The sequence below is a fragment of the Mytilus edulis genome, unplaced genomic scaffold, assembly GCF_963676685.1.
Source record: "Mytilus edulis unplaced genomic scaffold, xbMytEdul2.2 SCAFFOLD_888, whole genome shotgun sequence".
Lineage (NCBI taxonomy): Eukaryota > Metazoa > Mollusca > Bivalvia > Mytilida > Mytilidae > Mytilus > Mytilus edulis.
The window spans coordinates 1-27,170 of record NW_027269139.1 but is presented as its reverse complement, the minus strand read 5'-3'; the positions used below and the strand labels follow the sequence as shown (position 1 = coordinate 27,170).

The window sequence follows — 27,170 nt, the reverse complement described above, 5'->3', positions numbered from 1 at the left end:
CCCACCTTTTCTAACTGTTGTTGACCAGGTAAGAGCTAATTGGATAATGACTTATAAAGATTATGTGTTCTATGGCTATAACAAATTACCTGTTTGATATCTAAAGTGATATAAAGGCTCTTCAGGACTGAATAAAAAGGGGTTAGACACAATATGATGTTTTTTTTTCTGTGAATGAATATAAAAAGTTATTGTTGGGTTAGTAGAAATTAGAGAAAAAATGTTGAACATCAGATGTAAACATTGTTTGAAAAGGTGTTGATTCAAGCTTTTTGCCGTTTATTGACAAAAAGATCTTTCTTCTATCTTCTCTTATAGTGCTTCATAAATCAAGCTCTTCGAAATTAATAATGCTCATAAACTAATTAACTGATGCACGTGTTTTCTTCCTAATTATCAAAATAAATGAAAAACCTGACAATATCCTGTGAAGTTTGTGGCAAGGTTACATTGTTGTACATAAACAATTAAATGTAAGTGGAGAACCAGTTTCTCTTGACTTAGATAGACTAACACCATGAACACAATGCTTATCACCACAATACAATTTAAGTTTGGATTGGGTGGCATCACATGTACAGTTTATATTGAATTCGAGTTATGTCCTTTTTTAAATCTTAAACATGTTAAATGCAAGCAGGGACATCATCTATGTTCCATGAACACATTCTCCATTTATTTAAGAAAAAAATTCTCTGATTGACAGGAGGTTAATCAATGAAAATGGTGTCATTTAACACTAGGTTCTTACTGTCATCAATGTGATGTAATAAAATAAACTTTGCCACAGGGTTAGTATTGTAATAAGAACTCATGTTCTGATAACTTATAAATACATAAATCTGCATGCAGATTTTTTTTTTAAATCAAAATGATTAACTCAAATTTTTATTCATTCTTGAAAAATCGCTATATAGGAAATTCTTGCAATAATTTCTAATTTCCAATAATTATGTAACATCACAAATTGCAATATTAACTTACTGTTGTATTTAACTCAAATATCCCTTTTTTTAGGTGAGTTATATATCCTAACTACATCATGCCTTTTATCCCACCTGAAACTCAAAAGAAAAGGCAGGAGTTGAAAAGGGACCTTTATAAACTTCTGCGTGGAATACTCAGATGGGATCTTAAAAGTTAATGTCTGGCCGCTTCTTATGACAAAGACAGCACTAAGATTAAGCAATTCTGAATTCAGAGTGGGGTCTATGGATGCTATTTTTGGACTATTTGTGGATATGGTACATGAAGAGAAAAGAGATGGTAAAACATATATCTGTTTGAATCACAATTTTTCCTGGGAGTCCAATAATGAGGTACAACAGAGAGCAATGAGGTCCATGCCACCAGGTACTTCTGGTCCAGTATCCTCTCAAGTCTATGTAGCCACTCCTGTACATATACAGCCTTTGATGAGTATGCCATCAAGTAGACTAAGTAATGATTCATATATACCATTTGGGAGCCCAGCTCAGCCAGCACCACAGATGGCATCTAATGCCTTTTTAGCTCATCAAATTGGAAACGTGGGTCCAAGGATGCCTGGATTTAGAACACCAGGTCAAATACCTTCTCTTCTTCCACCTCCTGTGGTCAAGTATCCTGGGCCAGAGATAAATAGGGTTGAACAAAATGTGGCTAGATGGGGAGACTCCTCTGAACCTGGAAATGACTCAGATTCAGACGATTCAGAAGAAGAAAATCTAAATGGACCAAACACTATTTCCAATAATTTGATAAAGATGAGAATAGTTGATATACTAACAAAGACTGGACCATTGAAACAAAAGCAATTACGTGAGCAATATAGGAATAAGTACAGTGCATCATTTGTTCAACATGCTGGTTATGGAATTGGTCAGGTAGGAAAGAAATTTCCTGATGCCATTGAAAAATTTATACCTACACCAGGTGGCAGGAAAAAAAAGTTTCGAGTGAAACCAAAATTTCAGGAAGGGTATTTGAAACGTAAATGTCCAGTTCAGACTTGGAACCAGTTGATTAAACAAGAAGAAGAGATGGACTCTACCACAGATATACCACAGAAACCAGTTATTGACTTAACAGGTAGAGAGCGTTATTGATTTAACTGCTGATACCCCAAACTTCCTTTCTCTGAGCACTTTCAAAGACGCAGCTGGACCATCCACAATCTGTACAATAAATCAGAGAGGGCAAAAAGGGCAGAAACAGATCGTTAGAAAGACAGGGCAGAGACAGATCACTATCCAACAGTAGAGGACAAGACCACTCTATGGAAGGTTACATTCAGCCTAGTCAAAGTCATTTACAACCAACAATTGATGCTCCAGCATCGTATGAGTCTTTACATGCAAACGCAAGACCAATTAATAAAAAGAGGTTTGAAGAAAAAGAATTAAATGTAGCACCAATGAGAAGGATGAATAGATATCAAAGACCAACAACAGAGCAAGTTGAAAACTGTGCCCAAGAATGTATTGAAATTATAGCAGAATCCAATAGCTATGTATCACAGGAGAGAATTGAAAAATTACTTTTGCAGAGATTTCATGTAAGAAACTTAATGGAAATAGGGCCTCGTTTTATTGACCAAATTGGGTGTGTGCATGAACATAATAGAATAATGGCAAAGATCAATGCTTATGTCCAGGCCTTTCTCAAGGTCAGAACAATTTGTACACTTCATGAACTAAAAGATTGCTTGAAAGAATATGCACCAGGTAAATCTGATTTTAACAAGTTGAACTTGGGTCCATTACAAAGACTACCAATTATATATCAGATGTTCAAATTTCCAACGGATATAGAAGAAATTCCTGAAATTACAACGTTAGATGTTCTTGAGCATTTAAGGAATTATTTAACTAAGAAGCAGAAATGGACTGACAGAATTGATCTTCAAGATTTCATGGAATATCTTGTGGACCAGTATGACGCTGAGGATGCTTTCCAGCTTGGTGTTAGAATTAGAAGTCTTGTATTAGGAGTACAGGTTTGTATTTGACTGTTAGTAGTCTTATATATATGAAAAAAAATAATAAGGAGATGTGGTATGATTGCTAATGAGAGTATTATCCATCAGTTTAGATAAGGTTTTGTGAATTTTTACATATTAAAAAGAATACCAGAAATTATCAAAAGTATTGCACAGTACAACAGACCTCAACAACCTCCAAAGCTAGACTCCAACAAAAATACACATAGTCAAAATAGCCCCTTCTTGGTATATAGGCACACATTTAATGAGGTTATGTCAGTTTGATTTTGTGCCGACATCTCAATTTGTTGTACAATTGAAATTTTATTGTTAAAAGATAATTACGCACAAAATGTATCTGTAGTAAAAATTAGAAATCCAAGTGAAGGTCATGACCATTTGTTTATTAAATTTTTCAATTGCTTATAAATTATAATACTGTACTTAAAGGTACTGAAGACAGCACAGAGACACACTGGTCAGACAAGAAGAATGGTAACTGAAGGTTTCAAAGATCAATTACAGAAAGACATTGAGTCAGTTTTACAGAAATTCAGAATGACAGTCATGCACACTACAACTGACGGTACATGGGAAGTTAGAAACCATTATATGAGACTTTCTCCTGAAATGGCCATTAAAGAAATATTTCAGAAGTTTCACCTATAATGTCAATTGATGAACCTTCAACAGATTCACAAAACCAGACAAAAAATCAAAACAAGAGAGAAAACGTCAGCTGAAGATTAAAAATGCAGTATCTACTTTTCTTGATACTGTGAAGGATGATGTGATGGCCAGAACTTTGTTTCATCTGGCTATTTGTGTCAGCAATTCTGTACTTGAGGAGTCTGCCTTGGAAATATTGGCACCAAATGATGAAGAAGAGAGTGTGGTTGAAATAGTGGCGGAGGAGGAGAGAGTTAAACCATCTAAAGGTAATTAAAATGTTCAGGATGTTAATTCAGGGATGTAAAAAACTTTGTTACAGTAACAATTTATTTGTTCAGATATATGCAAAAAAGCACCATGTTAACCAATAGAAGTACTATTCCTTAGTTTTGGTTTTTAAAAGTGGATGTAAGAATTTTGGATCATGAATCAATATTTTTCATTGCTGTACATTACAATGAGGTATATAATTAAAACTTGCCTTCAATCTTTATAAAAGTGGTGATGAATTGTGAAAGAGTTGGAAAGCATTTATATGTGCTGGAACTATTTCTTATTATTTTAAAAGTCATCATGACAGTGAAATTTTATACTGCTGTCATGTGATAGGTTTCAAACAGTATTGTGTATATTCTAACATCACTGGTGAAGTCTGAATTAATTTTTGTCGAGCCTGCAACTTTTGTTGCAGAAAGCTCGACATAGGGATAGTGATCTGGCGGCGGCTACGGCGGCAGCGTTAGCTAACTTCTTTAAAGGTTTATATTTTAGAAGGTGAAAGACCTGGATGCTTCATACTTTGTATATAGATGCCTCATGTTACGAAGTTTCCGTCAGTCACATGTACAATGTCCTTGACCTCATTTTCATGGTTCAGTGACCACTTTGAAAAAAAGTTCAGAATTTTTGTAATGTTGAATTCTCTCTTATTATAAGTAATAGGATAACTATATTTGGTATGTGCGTACCTTGCAAGGTCCTCATACCTGTCAGACAGTTTTCACTTGACCTCGACCTCATTTCATGGATCAGTGAACAAGGTTAAGTTTTGGTGGTCAAGTCCATATCTCAGATACTATAAGCAATAGGGCTAGTTTATTTGGTGTCTGGAAGGTGTACATGTCCAACTGGCAGGTGTCATCTGACCTTGACCTCATTTTCATGGTTCAGTGGTTATAGTTAAGTTTTTGTGTTTTGGTCTGTTTTTCTCATACTTTATTCAATAGCTCTACTTTATTTGTTGTATGAAATGATTGTAAGGTGTACATGTCTAGTTGGCAGATGTCATCTGACCTTGACCTCATTTTCATGGTTCAGTGGTCAAAGTTAAGTTTTTAGGTTTTGGTCCTTTTATTTAATATATGCCAAAGGTCAACTATATTTGGTGTATTGAAATATATTATGATCTATATATGTCAGTCCTGCAGGTTTTATTTGACCATGACCTCAATTGCACGGTTCATTGCACAGCGTTAAGTTTTTGTGTTTTGGTCTATTTTTCTTAAACTATAAGTAATATAGTAATAGGTCAACTATATTTGTTGTATGGAAGCTTTGTTAGCTGTACATGTCTGCCTGGCATGGTTCATCTGACCTTGACCTCATTTTCATGGTTCATTGGTCTTTGTTTAGCTATCTTGGTTAATGTTAAGTTTATGTGACAGTTGTAATAAAGCTTTATACTTAGGACTATCAACATAATATCAATGATTAGTAAAGAAGGCGAGACATTTCAGTGTGTGCACTCTTGTATTTTATACATATGTTTCCATAGCATATTTTAAATATTTTGTCCTAAAAATTATTTTTTCTTTTATTTGGTAGCTACTGTTCTAAACTTACTGAAGAAGTACCTTGACCGTTGTCTTCAACATGGAACTTTGAATCTCTCATTACTGGACAAGATTGAGGAAAAGATCACAGAGGAATGTAGTTTCCCATCATTTGCTGAATTAGGTTATGGAAGATTTCTACACTTTACCTTACAAGAGGCAAAAGGGGTAAGTACTTATACCTCAGCTCTTTGCAGTGGAGACAGGGTTTACCATTATCTAATGTATGTCCTTCTTTCACACTTTTTCTTAGCCTACTTTTAGAAACTGTTATGAATTAATATCAAGTTGAATCAAAAGGTTTATTTTGCCTTTGGGCAGTAATTTATAGCCTTATGTGTAAATGGATCAGCTGAAGTAAGAAAGTTAGAATTTAAATTATGATTATTATCACGCATCTTTTGAAGAAATGTCTGGTTTGCCTTTTGTAATGGCCATTTTAATGGAATTTTTTAATAGACCCTTATAATGATTGTTACATAAATTACTTAGAAGAAGCTTTGTGCATCCTCCCAGTAGAAATCTTTGATCTTTTATAAAAATGAAGATTTTTAATACCCTTCACAAGCTGCAGTAGATGTGTGTCATAATTCTACGTTGGTGTAATAACAGGTGTACTAGTACTGTAGGTCATAATGCCTTTGACGACTTCTGGCAATGGATTAAGCAACTAAATGTTCTTCCATTCTATTTTCTGTAGTAAAATTTTTTAAAGATTCTTCTCCTATTATTTAATAGACCCTTATAATGATTGTTACATAAATTACTTAAAAGAAGCTTTGTGCATCCTCCCAGTAGAAATCTTTGATCTCTTATAAAAATGAAGATTTTTAATACCCTTCACAAGCTGCAGTAGATGTGTGTCATAATTCTACGTTGGTGTAATAACAGGTGTACTGTAGGTCATAATGCCTTTGACGACTTCTGGCAATGGATTAAGCAACTATATGTTCTTCCATTCTATTTTCTGTAGTAAATTTTAAAAGATTCTTCTCCTAAGCAGTTTGTATTGTATACTATTACATAATGTTATTTTTAGGTACTAGTGGAGATCGGAGGGACATCAGTAGGTTCAGGGACAGGTAGCAGTTTGTATACTGTTATTAATATTATTTTCAGGTTCTAGAGGAGATTGGGGGAACGGAACATCAGTAGGTTCAGGGACAGGTAGCAGTGATACAGATAGTGGTTTATATTGTATACTGTTATTTTCAGTTTCTAGAGATGGGAGGGACAACAGTAGGTTCAGGGACAGGTAGCAGTTTGTATTGTATACTGTTATTTAATGTTAATTTCAGACTCTAGAGGAGATTGGGGGAACATCAGTAGGTTCAGGGACAGGTAGTAGTGATTCAGATAGTGGTTACAAACCTTCTCATACAGATTGTACTCAGCTTTATCCATCAGTGTATACAATGTGGAAAGGACTTGGTAAGTACTTAAGAAAAGACTGGTAATTATTTGAGAAGATCTTCTACTGTACAGCCACAATTTTTATGCCCCACCTAGGATAGTAGAGGGGCATTATGTTTTCTGGTCTGTGCCTCATTTGTCCGTGCGTTTGTTCGTCTGTCTGTGTGTCCGTCCGTTCACTTCAGGTTAAAGTTTTTGGTCAAGGTAGTTTTTGAAGAGTTGAAGTTCAATCAACTTGAAACTTAGTACACATGTTCCCCATGATATGTTCTTTCTAATTTTAATGCCAAAATATAGTTTTGACCCCAATTTCATGGTCCACTGAACATAGAAAATGATAGTGCGAAGTTCAGGTTAAAGCTTTTGGTCAAGGTAGTTTTTGATGAAGTTAAAGTTACATCAACTTGAAACTTAGTACACATGCTCCCTATGATATGATCTTTCTAATTTTAATTCCAAATTAAAGTTTTGACCCCAATTTCACGTTCCACTGAACATAGAAAATGATTGTGCGAGTGGGGCAGCCGTTGTACTATGGACACATTCTTGTTTAACCTGAGATTACATCAATTATCAGGACTAGAGACCACCTCCATTATAGGTCACATATAGACATTAAAACGGGAGGTGATCTCTGAAGAGAATTTTTGGGGTCATATTTTGGAGTAACTCTCTTATAAATAAATTTGGTGTATTAACTGTCTTCTGATTGGTTAAAAGTATTACTTTTATTTTCAATGTTGTCAATTTTTATGGCGACATGCCCACTCTGACGTTGTGTTTTTATACGCCAACATGTTGTGTACGTTGTTATTGTTAATATAAATAATATATTTTGAGCCTTACTTATGATAGAAATTTATTTATAATGAATGGCAATAATATAATTTGAATTTATTGAACCATAAAATTAATTAATTTTATGGTTCCATAAAATCAAAATGAATAATAGCCATTCATTAAATGCAATTTTTTTTACTCACAAAAGATTATTTCGATTATAAGGGCCACAATTCCCGTACATCAAAGACCTCCTCCCTTATGAAGAGTTTCCAGTTTCACAATTTATATTTGCTACATTTTTATATTGCGTACATACCGGGTATATACAGTAGTTGATTTGGGAAATCCATTGTATTTGTTTGACTGTTTATAAGGTTAACTATTGTAATGATTTTCATTCTTTTTACTTATTCAGGAAGAAGATATAAATGCAGCCTTGTGTAACCAGTTCAATGTAAAGGAGACCAAACATTTAGGCTATGGGAAGATAACCAATTTGATGACAGCATCAAAGAAACCAGGTCAACATCAATATCAGGAACACTCATTGGTGTTTGAAGTTGCCATGGGAACTGATGTCAGGTATTCACATTTAGAAATGATGTAAAGGATTGCTTTGTAAAATTTTCAATATTAGAAAATATTGTTTATGGTATAAATATAGCCATTGTTGAAGATGCACATCAATTTAGTTCACTACCTAGTTTTATTGTCCTGCTTGTGATGAAAGTCGCAGAAAGTAACACATAGGAATTGCTTTCCCAGCTCCTGCTTGGGCTCTGATGATAACATCAACACTTTTTAAGTTTTCTGCTTAATTTAGTTTGATAGATCATTGGTATTTGATATCAAGTTGCATTACTATCAGAACCAGGGCTCACGCTTCCAGGCGACTTGGGCGAAGAAGTCGCTTTCCCGACCGTCACTTCGCTTTTTTTTAGTTCCCTATATTTTTAACCGGATTTTTGTGACAAAAATGTCGGTTATTGATTTGGGGATGTGCGGCGGGCGGCCGGGCAGGTGGCCGGTCGGGCGGTGCGGGCGGCAATCAAATGTTGTTTGTGCATTAACTCATGAACCGTTCAACCAAAGCTTTAAAAATTTTAATATGTTATTACTGACAACTATACGAAGGTCAAGTTCAATAATGGCGATTTTGACTTTTACCGTTCAGGAGTTATGGTTCTTGAAAGATTGAAAAATGGAGTTTCCAGTCGTGTCCGTGCATTTACGCATGAACTGTTCTACTAAAGCTTCCCAAATTTTAATATATTGTTACTAATGACAGAATGGAGGTCAAGTACAATAATGACGAATTTGACTTTTACCGTTCAGGAGTTATGGTTCTTGAAAGATTGAAAAATGGAGTTTCCAGTCGTGTCCGTGCATTTATGCATGAACTGTTCTACCAAAGCTTTCGAAATTTTAATATGCTGTTACTGATGACAAAATGGAGGTCAAGTTCAATAATGACGATTTTGACTTTTACCGTTCAGGAGTTATGGTTCTTGAAAGATTGAAAAATGGTGTTTCCCGTCATGTCCGTGCATTTTCTCATGAACCATTCAACCAAAGCTTTTGAAATTTTAATATGTTGTTACTGATGACAAAATAGAGGTCAAGTTCAATAATGACGATTTTGACTTTTACCGTTCAGGAGTTATGGTTCTTGAAAGATCGTAAAATGGTTTTTCCATTTACGTTGTTGCATTTACGCATGAACCATTCAATCTAAGCTTTTCAAATTTTAATATGTTGATACTGATGACAAAATGGAGGTCAAATTTGATATTGACAATTTTTACTTTCACCATTCATCAGTAATGGTTCTTGTGATATTGCCAGGACACAAATAAATGTTAATAAATCCGGTTTGCTGTCATTGTGACAGCCTCTTATTTATGGATTGTTTCAAAGTTGCTTAACTCTGAGACTATTAATTATATTATGGCCCAGCTTAATAACTTTTATATTTTTTGATGAGAAACACTGAATTTCATATACAAGATAGATTTGAATTAAATTGTAATTGATATATCATAATTTCTTTACATTTTTTGAAATAAAAAATTTTTTTTTTTAGTGCTAGATATTAAATATTTAGTTGGTAGTTTCTCACAAAAAATTTAGTAAAACTTAAACAACTTTTAATTTAAAATGTTACTTTAATTGTATACTCAGATATGAATTGAATAATATAAAAAGAACATTATTTACATATGACCCTTTATACTATAGTAAAATCCAAACATTGTAGCGCACCGCGCTAATGAGCACTTCTCTTTTAAATCTCACCACTTCTCCCTATCAGTTTCAAAAAGAGAAGTCACTTCTCCCTATAATTTTGAAGTAGTGTGAGCCCTGAGTACATATCAGTTTGACAACTATTTTGAGGCCCTCCCACTAGAACATGGTCCAGCAGTGGCATAGCTAGGCCAAAATGATGTGTACGCAATGCCGGGGAAAGAAGTCATATGGCGTGGGGTCTGGAGGCCGCTCAAGGCCCCCAGAAGCTCTAGAGTAAATGGTGCAAAATCCTGAATTCTCGTGAATTCCTGGGACTGAAAATGACCTCACAGAAATCTAATTTTCATGAGTAACAAGTCAACTTTTGAAAATAATTAAATTTGGAAAAAAAATTAGAAAAAAACTACTGATGTGTATAATGGTGTAGTGGGTAACGCTTATTTATATATTAGGTAACAATTAAAATATATAGTGCCGCCATCATATATTTTAATTCGGCTACCTAATCAGTCTCAACCCAATATACATTCACTGAGAAAATCCAAATTTCTATTTTTTTATTGAGAAAATACATATATTAATCGAATCACATTTCTCTATGTTTTATTTTATAAGCGAACAAGCAGTCTTTCTTTTAGCTTTTAATTCTCAAAGTTAGTTCTGAAAGTCAATGACCATTTCCTTTCCAGTTATCCAAAACCGTGTCTGTTGAAATTTGTTTTTCGTGGTATATGTTCAATAGAACAAGCCCAGATAAACGAATGGATTTCATTGTATTTCTTTAGTCGTCTCATGGTACTGAAAGATTGTTCTATCGTTGCCGTCCAGACCGACATACATGCATATATGTTAAGTATTTTAAAGATTCCTGGGTATAAATCCTTGTTTATAACATCATAGTTTGGAAACCTTTAACTATACATTTGTATATAAATACTTTTGAAGTCCCAAAATCTACAAGGAAAAGCTTCAAACTAAATCTGAGTTCTTTTTATCAATTTCCAAAATCGAGTCTTTTATTTTTACAAAGCAAGGAAAACAATCACTTTAAATTTTGCACATGGAGAATAAGCACTTTAAATCTCAAGACACGTATAATTAAATGAACGAGGCACCCATCTTGCATGACCGAACATAAAATAAAAAAGTAAAAAACTCGTTGATTGTCAAAAAAAAAAACCCCGCGAATATAGGTTGCAAAAATATTACCCTTAATTAATAAAACATCACGTTTTATTTCATCAGTCATTTTGAAATCTTCAGAAAAGATGTCAGGGTAAGGAGGCATAGTAGACGCACTTATTGTATTCTGAAACCCATAGGACTCAGCTATTTTAATTGTTTGCATCAGCAGCACAATCACGATGCTGGTCCCGAAAATGTAAAGAGAAAACTAGTTTCCGGAACGGAATATAGTTACAAAGTGACTATTAACATATTTTTATAACATCTTATAATTAATTCTATTACTTAAGATTTATTCTTACTAGATTTACCATATTTTTATTTTTTTCAAATTTTCGATGTGTACGCAACTGCGTTTTTGCGTACAGGTTGCTACGCGCCTGTCCAGTGACTAAATTAATTAGTTATTTTCAATGTTAAGTATTTTTGCTTGAGTAATATTGACAGGAAAGTTTCTATTAACAATGAACAACAAATTTTCTATAAAGTTATATTGCATTACATCTCAGTTTGGTGACCATTTTCAGGCGCTGCCGACTAGATCATGGTCCAGTGACCGAATTAATAAGCAATGTTAATGTCCTTTAGATTGTCTTTTTCTGAATTTTATGCTGATAGGCAAGACATATCTCTGTGTTTTACAATTTATTACCAGTAAAAATAATTGTTATTATGATATACCTCTGTTATCACAAGGGCAAACAATATTTGAATTCATTGTTTATGTTTTATTCTTCAGGAAAAGTCAAGAAACAAAGATAGGAATGTTAGGCCATCAAACCAGAGAAGCTGCCCTTGCCTGCCTACATAATTGCCCACTATTAGAAGATATGGAGATATGGAGCCACTGGTCCCTTGTGTTTGAACCAGAACTGGGCAAACTGAAAGATTTTATTCAGAAATATGGAGGAACAAATACTCTTCCTGTTGATGGTCAGTCAAAAACTTATTGATAAAAAGTCAAGTTTGACCTAAAATATGACAGTTTAATATATCTTGATTAAAGTTGATAATACTAAAATATTCGTCTTGGTACTTATAGTAAGATGTAAAATGAAATTCGATCACCACATTCAACTCTATATGCTTTACTAGTTTGTGTTTTTGTTTAAAATTAAATTACATGAATTGATATTGATTATGAAAGATTTTTTTGATTTAAGGTGGTAAAAAATTATTTACATACCATATTGCTGCCTTGGAAACAACACCAGGAGTTTTACTGAAGTTGACCAGCCAAACTTCCACAGAATTGTTTGAGGAGGCCCTAATGCAAAAGAACCCCAGAAATGTGTGTGGGCAATTGATGTCTTTAATTGTGGCAAATAAAGGGATGAAGAATTCCCCGCTGGCTCTCATAGCAAACCAGATGAAATCTCAATTGTTTACAATGCATGCTGCTGATACTAATGACAGTCTACCTGGTAGGTTTACATGAATCTATAAAGTACAAGCAAAACAATAATACACTGTACCATATAATAAGTAATACCTTGATGATAGAATAAAGCTCAAAGTACAGTTAACTCTTGTTGTCTGGAATTGGTTGACTGGAAATATGGGATGAGTTGAAATTTTCCAGTGATCCCGATCTTGATAGAATAAAGCTCAAAGTACTTAACTTGTTGATATAAAATCATACCATTCAACTCTTCAATATTAGTGGCTGTACAACAATGTCAAGGATACTATTGAATCAGAAGAAAAAATGGAAGAGGACGAGTTGGAAACAATTCTTGATACATTGAGGGAAAAGCAAAATCCTTTAGAATATCTTGCTTTTGAATTTCCCTCCTTGTATCAAGAATTGTTTCCAACTCGTCCACCTCTGGTTTTTCTTCTGATTCACTACTCTCATCAAATCTTCTTAAATCCTAGAAACTGTGCTTCTGTGTCCCGCTCGAATAGATTTTAGCTTAGTCATCCTATCCTGGTCACGGCAACCAATATTGTAAAGTGGTTTTGCTAAAACTGCATATGTTATAAAAAAGATGTCTAAACTGTATGAATTTGTATTGATGACTCAAGAACAAGATAATGTTAAAAGTAAACAATGTTGGATATAAAACAATGCCACGTTAAGTTAAGGTTCTCTTCTGTGCATGATTTACAACAACTATATAAGGGGACAAAATTTTGTGCAATGCAAGAAAGAAATTTATACAGAATTTGAATGCCTATAAAAGCAGCATATTGGTCTTATTGTAAGTTATTATTTTGAAGTACATTCCTCAATACCAGATTCATGAATTAAACATTAAAAGTAAAGTAACAGCCATTATCATGAATTTTTAAGTATAACTTACTATCAAATTTAGTCATGAAAACAGGCCAAGATACATAGTCTCATGGCTCAAGACAGTAGCAATAAGAATTAACTTTTTCCTTAATTTTAGGAGCACCACAATCAGACAACCGTACAGATGCAGCTGTTCAGTTTGTCCTGGCATGTCTGGTTAATTTACCTGTTAAAACTTGTGTGTCATTAGCCAATCAGGTAAAATTTCATCAGGAAACTGTATACACCAATAAATTCCTTTATAAAGGCGTTTAATCCTATAATAAAGTAAATTGCAACATAAATTGTCAAGCTATTTATTGTAAATGAAGCTTTAACAACATTTAGGTCTGTTGTATATCTAATCGATAAATAAAGTTTTGCACTTTTTGTGTTCAGAGTATCTGCATTGAAATTATAAAAAAAGGAAAAGTGTATTATATGAGTGAGATAGAAATGCAACAATAACTCTCAGTTTTAAATACCACTTTTATTATGAAATTAGCTAGAAATAGATAAATCTTGATTTTGTGAGAGAAAGTGAAATTTTAACTTTATGATATCTATCCCCTATTATAAAGTGGTTTTGTAATGAAAATATAACATTCATTCAAATCTGTAGAACATAGTCAGAAAATATATAAGGAAAAGTTATGTTATTCATATTTTTACCAATATGATTTTTCATCCATTTCAGATATTTTTGGAGCCATTAGGCCAGGTGGTAGGATCATCTAAATCCAAGTTTTTGTTGTTATCAGCATGTCAGACAGCAGACGACAGTAACAGACTACAGGAACTAGGATGTATGTTAGGGGTAGGAGAATGGACGAGTCAGATACAACAGAAATGTCAGATAAAGATGACAGATGTAGAAATCATACCTGAGGAGGAGGCAGAAATGATTGTTTTGGATGATAATGACGGAGAGGTTTGTAACATACTAAATTTTTGTAATGTAGTTGTCACTTTTGAGGGCATCCATAGATATAGACATGCTTCTTTGGGTGATCTTTACGTAACATTTCTAATTTCTTTGGTATTTAGTCAATATCTGATGTAGAAAACAAAATAATAACAGACAAAAAATTTGATATTGAAAATTTATGCTTTTACAAGGAAAGTGATGACGACAGTGATGTAGCATCAATAGCCTCCCTTAGTTCCATTCTGTCTGATGGAGAAGATGATGATGTTCAGATAGTTTCAATGGAAAAAGCATCAGTTGTTAAGAAAGAGACTAAACAGGAGATAGAAGAAAAAGAAGAATCAGTAGTGGTTGAATTATCAACTGGTGACGAGGACACACAGACAGAACCTGATATTGAGGATGCAGGTAGTGAAATCATAATAACAAGATCATATTATAGTCTGGTTTATTATCAGATATATTAGAAATAAGGCAAAATGGACAGAATAAAACTAATACAAACTCAAGCACTGTAAAAAAAAAAAAAAACCCATACACTTAGCATTTAAAAAAATGGAATAACAATTTATAGGGTAACTATATTTCACCAACACCAGTGCTGATGTATCAGAATTTACATTTTTAATGCTCCAATTTTACTGGTTTTACTATGATTGAAGTGTGGATTTTAAAATTACCACCCAAAAAATTTGGAGAAGACATTGCTTTCATCTAATTACAAAACTGTAAAGGACACATAATTGGTACAGTTAGTCATGCCTGTATCTTAATTGAAAAGTTTACAAAGGAGAAGTGGTCATCATTGAAGTGTTTATGTTACCAGGATATCTTAAAGAAATTTAGTGACCAAGTTTTGAGGATCTAGTTTTTTTGGAGTGAATTAAAAGTTGATTGATCAAGCTTACTTTAAAATACATGTGGCATTAATGCTTTTGTTTTTGTGTTAGCATTGATAATTTCTGTTTCAGAATTTAAAATAGTTGATGAAGTAGATGACGAGGACAATAAGACACTTACGTCAGAAACCAAGGAAACAGAAGAAGAAAAAGATAAAACAGCTGCAGTAGAAACAGACGATTCAGATATGGAAATCATCACTGAAGAAGAGGCTCAAGCTCAACAATCAAATGCCTGCGAGAAAGTTGTAAATACTATTCGTAAAGAAGAGTTTGGTATCGGAATAGAATTAAATGAAGATGGACAAAGATTGAAAAGAGTTCAAGATGAGAGACTTGGTAGAAGTTTGGATCGTTTATCAAAAGATTTGTACAGTAAAGATACTCACTTTGTGTTGGAATTGATACAGAATGCAGATGACAATGATTACCCAGAATTCTTAGCTAGAAATGGACAGATGGCGTCTGTGAAATTTGTTATGCAGACGGATGGAGTGATTGCCCTCAACAATGAGAGTGGTTTTGTAGAGAAAAATATCCGAGCTCTTTGTGATGTTGGCAGGAGCACAAAAGGAAAACACAAATTTGGATATATTGGTATGTCACTTTAGAAATTTTTAAATATATATAATCTACATCTTGTTTCTGATTTTTACTTGTGTCACTAAAAGCAAAAGCAGACCTAGTAATAGTTCAACTCTGTCCTATAGTCTGTCTTTCCCAACTTTTAACCTTGAAAATGCATTGTATATTTTCAAGGTCTTTTTGTTGTTGTGAAAAAAATGCATATACTTGTGTACATCCTGAATATTTTATAGAAATGAATGTTCTTCATCTTTAAAAGTATGAATTTAAAGGTACATGTAGATGAAGTTAATGAATCAAATTTTTCTAAACAGGTCAAAAGGGTATAGGGTTCAAGTCAGTGTTCCGAGTGACAGATAAACCAGAGGTACATTCTAATGGCTACCATATCTGTTTTGATGTACTAAGTGGACCAATGGGATACATTCTACCACACTGGGTAGAAGATAAATGGGAAACAGGAGAAAGGTATACAATAATTTGTTTTATCATTTACTATTTAATTTAAATGCATTTTTTCTTTGAATTTCATTGGATACATTGTAATAAGTTAATTTTGAATCAGTGCTATAATGATATTTAGAACTTTTTTTCAACTCTAAATGGTTTCTGTAAAAAGCTCAATAAATAGCACCATATCTATGAAGGGCCATTCTGGTCATAATTCATTTTGTTACACATATGTGTAGCAAGATAAATTGTGATCTGAAAGGCCCTTCATACATATTCATCTTTAGAACCAGAGTATTGTGCTTGTGCTGTCTTTATTTGTCAGTTTTGCAACTTTAGTCAAACCTGTATACAAAAATCCATCTCAAGAATAGACAAACTGAACTTATTGGAAAGGTGACCTTGGAGTTGAGAACTAATCATAGAATACATTTAAAAAACTTTCAATTATTTATTATGCAAAGTCATGTTTGGTTAAACTTATCTTTCTAATTTGATGTTTATTACAGTTGGACAACAAAGATAGTCCTTCCTTTGAAAGAAGAGATGAAGATTCATATGAGATCATTAGCTGCCAGATTTAATGACATTCATCCATCTTTACTGCTATTCTTACACAGATTGAGAGAGATTACTATTGATAACAAGGTCAGTTTTACTGAGTATAACTAATTATAAGAATTATTATAAGTGTTCATATTCAAATCCTGTTTTACAATTTAACTATCGCTGTGATATAGCCTTTTTTAGCTCACCTGGCCTAAATGGCCATGTGAGCTTTTCTTATCACTTGGCGTCTGTCGTCGTCGACGTCGTCGTCGTCGTCTGTCGTCGTTAACAATTTTTCAAACATCTTCTCCTCTGAAACTACTGAATGGATTTGAATGAAACTTAGCATGATTGTTCCTTAGAGTATCCTGCACAAAGTGTGCGCTTCGATTTTTGATCCGTCAAAAAACATGGCCGCCGTTACCTAAAATAGAACATAGGGGTCAAATGCAGTTTTTGGCTTATATCTCGAAAACGAAAGCATTTAGAGCAAATCTGACATGGGGTAAAAATGTTCATTAGGTCAAGATCTATCAGCCCTGAAATTTTCAGATGAATCAAACAAACCATTGTTGGGTTGCTGCCACTTAATTGGTAATTTCAAGGAAATTTTGCAGTTTTTGGTCATTATCTTGAATATTATTATAGATAAAGATAAACTGTAAACAGCAAAAATGATCAGCAAAGTAAGATCTACAAATAAGTTAATATGACCAAAATTGTCAATTAACCCCAATAAGGGGTTATTGTCCTTTAATGGCAATTTTTCACAATTTGTTCATCATATTTGCTAACTTTAAAAAATCTTCTCCTCTGAAACTACTGAATGGATTTGAATGAAACTTAGCATGATTGTTCCTTAGAGTATCCTGCACAAAGTGTGCGCTTTGATTTTTGATCCGTCAAAAAACATGGCCGCCGTTACCTAAAATAGAACATAGGGGTCAAATGCAGTTTTTGGCTTATATCTCGAAAACGAAAGCATTTAGAGCAAATCTGACATGGGGTAAAAATGTTCATTAGGTCAAGATCTATCAGCCCTGAAATTTTCAGATGAATCAAACAAATCATTGTTGGGTTGCTGCCACTTAATTGGTAATTTTAAGGAAATTTTGCAGTTTTTGGTCATTATCTTGAATATTATTATAGATAAAGATAAACTGTAAACAGCAAAAATGATCAGCAAAGTAAGATCTACAAATAAGTTAATATGACCAAAATTGTCAATTGACCCCTTAAGGGGTTATTGTCCTTTAATGGCAATTTTTCACAATTTGTTCATCATATTTGCTAACTTTAAAAAATCTTCTCCTCTGAAACTACTGAATGGATTTGGATGAAACTTAGCATGATTGTTCTTTAGATTATCCTGCAAAAAGTGTGTGCTTAGATTTTTGATCCGTCAAAAAACATGGCCACCATTACTTAAAATAGAACATAGGGGTCAAATGCAGTTTTTGGTTTATATCTCAAAAACGAAAGCATTTAGAGCAAATCTGACGTGGGGTAAAAATGTTCATTAGGTCAAGATCTATCAGCCCTGAAATTTCAGATGAATCAAACAAACCATTGTTGGGTTGCTGCCACTTAATTGGTAATTTTAAGGAAATTTTGCAGTTTTTGGTCATTATCTTGAATATTATTATAGATTAAGATAAACTGTAAACAGCAAAAATGATCAGCAAAGTAAGATCTACAAATAAGTCAATTTGACCAAAATTGTCAATTGACCTCTTAAGGAGTTATTGCCCTTTAAAAACTTTTTTCACAATTTGTTCATCATGTTGACTTACTTTAAAAAATCTTCTCCTTTGAAACTGCTGTATCAATTTCAGCCAAACTTAGGCTAAATGAGTTTCAGAGTTTCAGAGTATCTAGTATAAATTTTATATTTCATTTCCTTGTATGTCAAGAAACATAGCTCCTATGGCTAAAATAGAACATAGGAGAAATTGATTTTTTTTTTGGCTTTTGAAGAGAATAGGACGATTTCAAGAACATTTAAATAAATTGAAAAGCCAAAATAATCATTGATGAGAGATTAAACCAAAAAAATTCAGGTGAGCGATTCAGGCTCTTGAGAGCCTCTTGTTTACTAATGTGGCGTAAAGCAAACAACAACCAATCAAATATTTAACTGTTAACGGTCAAGGTTGTTTTTTGGGATACAATTGCTTTCAAGCAATCTGTAGACTTTTACCGTTGACTCAGGGCTCATTCCCTCACGTCAACCATTTTATTCTAAACATTGAGCAACATCTCAGATTCTTATGATTGTCTTGCTTTAAAAGGTAAAAACAAGCAAAAGGATTGAACATAAACAACTTTCCTGTAATGTTCTTCTCATAATCTTCATGTTTGATTTTCCCTTGACTTATATGCGTGTTTTTAACAACATGGAAAATCAGAATTAAGCAGTATTTATATTTAGTGTTTTTATAAATTTAGAAACACGTCAGAGGGAATTCCCCAGTTTTGATAAATGCGAGAGTTCTTTGAATTCCGATAATTCTATTTCTGGCATATAAGAACTGAAGTGGAGTTTTCTATATTTTACCGTTATGAAACTGATACTGTACTCTCATAAAGAAATTGAGACTCATTCATCATATCATAACTTAAATAAACGTTCTTGTTCCAAATCGCAAGTCACGGGTTTGTTTATGTATTAATGCGCATGCGTATAGTTTTCTTGATTTCAAGGGGTATCAGATTGAGTGGTTGTTCTGGATCCCCGCTTATTAATTAATTTGAAACTCATTGGATTCTTTCTATGTCTGCCTGCTATTGAGGGTTTAATATTGTTGCATAATTTAAAATCATATGCATCATTTAAATTAAAATCAATGAAGTTTTACCTAAAAACACCCCTTTAGCCGAAATGGAGTCTTCCATATTTTCGTTTCGAGTTGTCTCCCTTTCAGATGTATTTCCCGTCAAAATCGTCAAGAAAAATCTTACCGACCGTGCAAGGGCTGTATAGCCAGTCAAGGTCGTTAAAAACTTCCATTTATTGAAGAAAAATTTAACTCGTTTAGATGTCGATAAAAGTCGTATTATATTAAGAACGATCTCAGTTTAAACAGAGGAGTGTGTACGGAAGGATTCATGCCCAGTGACCCAAAGGAAATTAATAAAGAGTTAGAAATGGGGTTCCTCCTAGAATTAACGGTGATAAGATACGAAGTGAAAAGTCAGAGATTACTGGGTACAAGTCAAATCGGCACCCATAGAAAAAGTCAAATCGGCATCTAGTCAAATCGGCACCTATTTAAAAGTCAATTCGGCATCCAATAATATTTGATATAATATATGGGACTGGGAAATGGGGTTCCTCCTAGAATTAAAGGTTATAAGATACGAAGTGAATAGTCCCGAGATTACTGGGTACAAGTCAAATCGGCACCTGGTCAAATCGGCACCCATAGAAAAAGTCAAATCGGCATCCATTAATATTTGATATAATATATGGGACTGGGACTATTTAAGTATACTAGCATAAAAGTCCCCCACGGTCCCAGCTTGTCTGGCAAATCAGCCGTAGGACATTAGAGTAATCTCGGACTATGAAGTGAAATACCTTCTCTCTCTCTCTCAGTGACTGCTGTAGAAAGTAAACTTGAAATTGATAGTACACAAATAAAACACAATAAGTACATTGCTCATACACTTGTATCATCCGGGATTGGCTATTTTTAAAGTTGAGTGACTATTCAGATCTAAATTACCTTTGCATGTGCAGTTGAATTAGCTTTGAAAATAATACTATCCAGCTGTACCAGGCCTTGCAGTCATAAAACTTTCGAGTCAGTTTTTTTGTACTCATACTCGAAAATCAACCAATGAAATTGCTTGATTTCTTGTTCGAGCATGATTATTTTGCTCCAAGCAGTGAGCAAAGTTTTGTGCCTTCAAGGCCATAGTCCAAATAATTATGACGTCTTGGAATTCTATTATAATTTTTAGCTCACCTGGCCCGAAGGGCCAAGTGAGCTATTCCCATCACTTTGCGTCCGGCGTCCGTCGTCGTCCGTCGTCGTTAACTTTTACAAAAATCTTCTCCTCTGAAACTACTGGGCCAAATTTAACCAAACTTGACCAAAATCATCATTGGGGTATCTAGTTTAAAAAATGTGTGGCGTGACCCGGCCAACCAACCAAGATGGCCGCCACGGCTAAAAATAGAACATAGGGGTAAAATGCAGTTTTTGGCTTATAACTCAAAAACCAAAGCATTTAGAGCAAATCTGACATGGGGTAAAAATGTTTATCAGGTCAAGATCTATCTGCCCTGAAATTTTCAGATGAATCGGTCAATCGGTTGTTGGGTTGCTGCCCCTGAATTGGTAATTTTGAGGAAATTTTGCTGTTTTTGGTTATTATCTTGAATATTATTATAGATAGAGATAAACTGTAAACAGCAATAATGTTCAGTAAAGTAAGATCTACAAATAAGTCAACATGACCAAAATGGTCAGTTGACCCGTTTAGGAGTTATTGCCCTTTATAGTCAATTTTTAACCATTTTTCGTTAATTAAAGTAATCTTTTACAAAAATCTTCTCCTCTGAAACTACTGGGCCAAATTAATCCAAACTTGGCCACAATCATCTTTGGGGTATCTAGTTTAAAAAATGTGTGGCGTGACCTGGTCAACCAACCAAGATGGCCGCCACGGCTAAAAATAGAACAAAGGGGTAAAATGCAGTTTTTGGCTTATAACTCAAAAACCAAAGCATTTTGAGGAAATCTGACATGGGATAAAAATGTTTATCAGGTCAAGATCTATCTGCCCTGAAATTTTCAGATGAATTGGTCAATCGGTTGTTGGGTTGCTGCCCCTGAATTGGTAATTTTGAGGAAATTTTGCTGTTTTTGGTTATTATCTTGAATATTATTATAGATAGAGATAAACTGTAAACAGCAATAATGTTCAGCAAAGTAAGATCTACAAATAAGTCAACATGACCAAAATGGTCAGTTGACCCGTTTAGGAGTTATTGCCCTTTATAGTCAATTTTTAACCATTTTTCGTAAATTAAAGTAATCTTTTACAAAAATCTTCTCCTCTGAAACTACTGGGCCAAATTAATCCAAACTTGGCCACAATCATCTTTGGGGTATCTAGTTTAAAAAATGTGTGGCGTGACCTGGTCAACCAACCAAGATGGCCGCCACCGCTAAAAATAGAACATAGGGGTAAAATGCAGTTTTTGGCTTATAACTCAAAACCAAAGCATTTTGAGGAAATCTGACATGGGATAAAAATGTTTATCAGGTCAAGATCTATCTGCCCTAAAATTTTCAGATGAATCGGTCAATCGGTTGTTGAGTTGCTGCCCCTGAATTGGTAATTTTGAGGAAATTTTGCTGTTTTTGGTTATTATCTTGAATATTATTATAGATAGAGATAAACTGTAACCAGCAATAATGTTCAGTAAAGTAAGATCTACAAATAAGTCAACATGACCAAAATGGTCAGTTGACCCGTTTAGGAGTTATTGCCCTTTATAGTCAATTTTTAACCATTTTTCGTTAATTAAAGTAATCTTTTACAAAAATCTTCTCCTCTGAAACTACTGGGCCAAATTTAACCAAACTTGGCCACAATCATCTTTGGGGTATCTAGTTTAAAAAATGTGTGGCGTGACCTGGTCAACCAACCAAGATGGCCGCCACGGCTAAAAATAGAACAAAGGGGTAAAATGCAGTTTTTGGCTTATAACTATGAAACCAAAGCATCTAGAGCAAATCTGACAAGAAGTTAAATTGTTAATCAAGTCAATATCTATCTGCCCTGAATTTTTCAGATGAATTGGACAACTGGTTGTTGGGTTGCTGCCCTCCAATTGGTAATTTTTAAAGAAATTTTGCCGTTTTTTGGTTATCTTGAATACTATTATAGATAGCGATAAACTGTAAACAGCAATAATGTTCAGCAAAGTAAGATCTACAAATAAGTCAACATGACCTAAATGGTCAATTGACCCCTTAAGGAGTTATTGCCCTTTATAGTCAATTTTTAACAATTTTCATTAATTTGGTAAATTTATGTAAATTTTTACCAAATATAGTTCTCTGTTACTAATGGGCAAAGTTCATTATAGATATAATTGTAAGAAGCAAAATCGTTCAGTAAAGTAAGAACTTCAAACACATCACCATCACCAAAATACAATTTTGTCATGAATCCATTTGTGTCCTTTGTTTAATATGCACATAGACCAAGGTGAGCGACACAGGCTCTTTAGAGCCTCTAGTTTTCTTTGAAGCTTTACTTCGACGTCGAAGTAAGGCGTCAAAGAAAAAAAATATAATAGCCTTTCGAGACGTCATAATTATTTGGACTATCAAGGCCAGGGCTGCCAAAAATGCGTGAGACTCACGCATGTTCATGCTTTTTTGCAGCAGTATCCTTAGATCTATTTTTTTCCACTTTGCTCTTTTCTATTTTGGCCAAATCTCACGAATTTGCTTAATGAAAAGTTGGCAGAACTGCTATACATGTGTCAATGAAAACTATATGGCAATCGTATCCCTCAGAGCATTCTGCTCTTTGATTATGAAGTTGAAGTCCAATCAAGTTGAAACTTAGTAACTTAGTACACTAGTTCCCTTTGATATGATCATTCTTATTTTAATGACGAAATAAGAGTTTTTACTCCAATTGCACCGGCGTCCACTCAACATAGAAAATGATAATGTGGGCGAGACATCCATGTACAATAGACACATTCTTGTTAAAAGTGAACTTGTTTTATGCCTCACCTACGATAGTAGAGGGGCATTATGTTTTCTGGTCTGTTGGTTCGTTCGTTCGTTCATCCGTTCGTCCCGCTTTAGGTTTAAGTTTTTGTTCAGGGTAGTTTTTGATGAAGTTGAAGTCCAATCAACTTGAAACTTAGTACACATGTTCCTATGACATGATCTTTCTAATTTTAATACCAAATTAGAATTTTTTTCCCCAATTTCACGGTCCACTAAACATAGAAAATGATAGAGCGAGTGGGATTCATGTACTTGGGACACATTCTTGTTATTCTTATGCATGCATATTTTTTTAAACTTGAAATCTTCCTGTATTCTAGAAAAATATTTATTTTTATTTTGAAAGTGCAATATATATATATGTTACATATTTGTTTCCCATTTTCACTTTATCGGCAACAGGGTTTTATTGATTTATGATAATAATCATGTTAAATTGATCAAAGAACATATAATTTCAGGTAGAGAATTCGTCCCAGGTGATGAGGAGAAATGATATAGGTAATGGTGTGGTAGAAATAGAACACAACAATGGAACAGACCGATGGCTGGTCGTCAAGAAAATGTTGGATGCTTCAAAAATATCTCTCCAGGTTTGGCTAAAGTTTCATCAACTAGCACTTTTATAAAAATATCTCTCCAGGTATGACTTAAATTTCATCAACTTGCACCTGTATAAAAATATCTCTCCATGTATGGCTTAACTTTTGTTAACTCATACCTCTACAAAAATATTTCACCAGGTTTTCCTGAACTATTTACTAATACCAGATGCAAAAATTTCTGTCCAGCTATGTCTAAAAATCTAACTTTTACCAAATGATTTGCTAGTTTCTTATCCCTTATCTACCTGTATTATCATCATTGGTTAATCTTGATCATAAAGCAAAGGTATCAACTCTTAATCTTCTTTTGTAGGCAAAATCTGGAGTTGAAGTGGAATCTACAGAGATAGCTTTGGCGTTCCCTCTGTTAGACCAGTCCATTTTAAGTAAGGTAAGTCATTGAGAATCTTCAGAGATGACTTTGGCCTTCCCCCAATTAGATCAGTCCTATTTTTGATAGGATAAGTGAAGAAAAGTCAACAGAGATTGTCCTTCACTCTGTTAGAATGGTTTCTTAATGTTGTTGTAGCTATATGAAGTACTGTAAATTCAGAAATTATAGTGAAGATTTATTATTGCGAAAAAATGAAAGGGTCATAATCACAATAATTTAAACTGTAATTTTGAAATCTTTATATGAATTTAACAGGATTTTTCTCAATATCGCAAAAATTAAAATTGCATTTTAGTCTAAAAGGGCAAAATCGCAATAATAAATGCATGCAATATTTCTGAATTTACAGTATATGGATTTCTATGAAGTTGTACCACAAGGTTTCATACCAAAAAAGGGAGGTAAGAATTGATTTTAGAGGTTATGGTTCTAACCATTTAAGAATTGGGGTCAAATCCAATACTTTTTCTTACTTATCCATATTTGCCCCAATTGTTCAGGGTTTGGTCTTTGGGGTCATATCAAGCTGCATTTTATTTGAAAAAGCAGATCCAAATTTTGCAATGAAAAAAGGGTGATATGAAATCTTATCGGTCGTCCCACTGTCTATATCACTCTGTTCAGGTCTTAATATTATTCCGTATCATGTCTTTGTGACGTCAAATACATTGACCCGGCCTTAATAACTTTGACCCGGACATATCAGCGACGTCATAATATTTGAACCGACGTTAATAACTTTGACCCGAACTTATCAAGTCATCTTTTGTGTGCTGGTGAAACAAAGAAAACACTTCTGAAACACGCAAATATAGCCCGATAAATCGATTATCAGATTATCTGCATATTGATATTGTAAAATATCAGCTGCTTGACATTATATGAAGGTTTTTTGATCTCGTTCGCTACGCTCACTCGACAAAAAGCTTCATATTATGTCTCGCAGCTGATATTTTACGATATCAACATGCAGCTAACCTGATAATCGGTACAAATCACACGAAAAACACTACACGTCACTAAAACTAAAAGTCTGTTTTGCTTGTCAGGTCTTAAATTTTTTAATGTTATGTTTGTATTATGTTGGTAAATCCTAATTTACATCCTAATTTATATTTACAGGTTATGCCCCCTAAACAGCCTGTTTTTGCTTTCCTGCCTCTGAGAAGCTATGGATTCAGATTTATAATTCAAGGTAAGTTTGTGAGACTGGGAGTTTCTAAACTCCTATTTCAAAATCAAAGCTTTTTGAATGGTTTAAAGGCATTACCCTGTATATCCATGTGCCTTTTAAGTCCAACCTTTCTTTTGCCGACTCAACTGATGTTGATAAAACTTTCCATGCTTGTAGAACATACTTTAGGGGAGATAATGAAACTTACTGGGTACTTTCGTCGATATTGCAATATGCTGTAATAGTCTCTTAAATAGGTATCACCTTTTAAATGGTTGAAAGAAAATTATTCAACTTTACACATGTCATAGAACATGACATGGGGATGTGCTCCAAGTAAAATTTTCTCAGTCCATCTTGTGAAAGGGGATATAATTGAATTTTAAGAGTGGGGTTTACTTTTGTAGGTTCAATCAAAGTTCGTGTTTTTCACTAAGATGTCAAAATTGAAGAAAAAACATGGAGCCCTGCAGTTTAAGGTATTTTTCAAAATGTTCCTGAATTTAAGGTAGAATTTGGTTTATACTTTGAAGATTTTGTAACATTTTATACATTTTCAGCTGATTTTGATGTTCCGTCTAGTAGAGAGGATGTGGATAGAGACAGTGCATGGAATCAGTGGATTAGAAATGAAATCCATAAACTCTTCTTAGAAGCTCTAGAGGTTTTCAAGGTAAGAAAGACTACACTGTTGTAAAAAAAAAAAAATATTTAATGAAATAGTCATTTTAATGTATAGTTTTACTGTATTTTCAGTACAACTTTCTGCCGTAGATAATATTATACACATTTTTCTAAACCTTCACAGGTTGTGTGCATTAGTCTTAGAAGTGAGGAATCCTTAAGTCAATACTGGCCGTCAGGAACACAGATACTCATAAATTCTCAATATTTCCAGTTCAAGCTATTAAATGGTGTAAATTTCATTTTCAGAGTCATAAAGAATTTACTGGAATGAAGGCCCTGATAAACTTTCTACAGTTTGTTCCAGTAGAAGATGAGATCCTTGATTTCTTTAGACCAGTTTCAACACAAATTTTGAAACAGCTAAGGGCTAAACCTTGTCTACCTACACAGCCAAATAATAAAGGTTAGTATCTCTGTATATTTAGTAATAATACACCTTCAATATTGTTTTGTGATAAACTGAGTTTCACTTATTATAGTTAACAAAGCTACATGGTCAACATTTGGCCTGGAGAAATATTGGGTGCTATTTAGCTTTAAGTTTTAGAGGTCACAATGTCAAGGTCTTAACCTTATTAAGGAGCTTAAAGTTTGAGGCAGTATAGAACTACTATTTTACATTCAATCTACTTCAATCAGTGTCCAATGATAAGTATGATAAGAGCACAACACAAAATTACAAGCATCTGGATCTTTTTTGATGTACCATTTATGCATTTCAAAATATATTTTTTGTCAATTGTGTTCAAAACATATATTT

The 27,170-nt window shown here is 33.8% G+C and overlaps 1 protein-coding gene across 1 annotated transcript; it reads left to right on the top strand.

The window, feature by feature from the left end:
- LOC139509589 (uncharacterized) lies at positions 1–26,818 on the top strand (the record flags this gene model as incomplete). The annotated part of the gene is given in 23 exon segments (XM_071296201.1): positions 1–28; positions 1,018–1,113; positions 1,115–2,084; positions 2,177–2,977; positions 3,413–3,640; positions 3,672–3,900; positions 5,459–5,634; positions 6,765–6,851; positions 6,853–6,897; positions 8,078–8,244; positions 11,834–12,027; positions 12,258–12,518; positions 13,491–13,591; positions 14,070–14,303; positions 14,492–14,708; positions 15,272–15,796; positions 16,099–16,252; positions 16,744–16,882; positions 24,012–24,143; positions 24,469–24,546; positions 25,672–25,744; positions 26,284–26,396; positions 26,657–26,818. Coding segments are annotated over 22 exon segments (5,157 nt in total).
- Between the last annotated feature and the right edge of the window lie 352 nt (positions 26,819–27,170).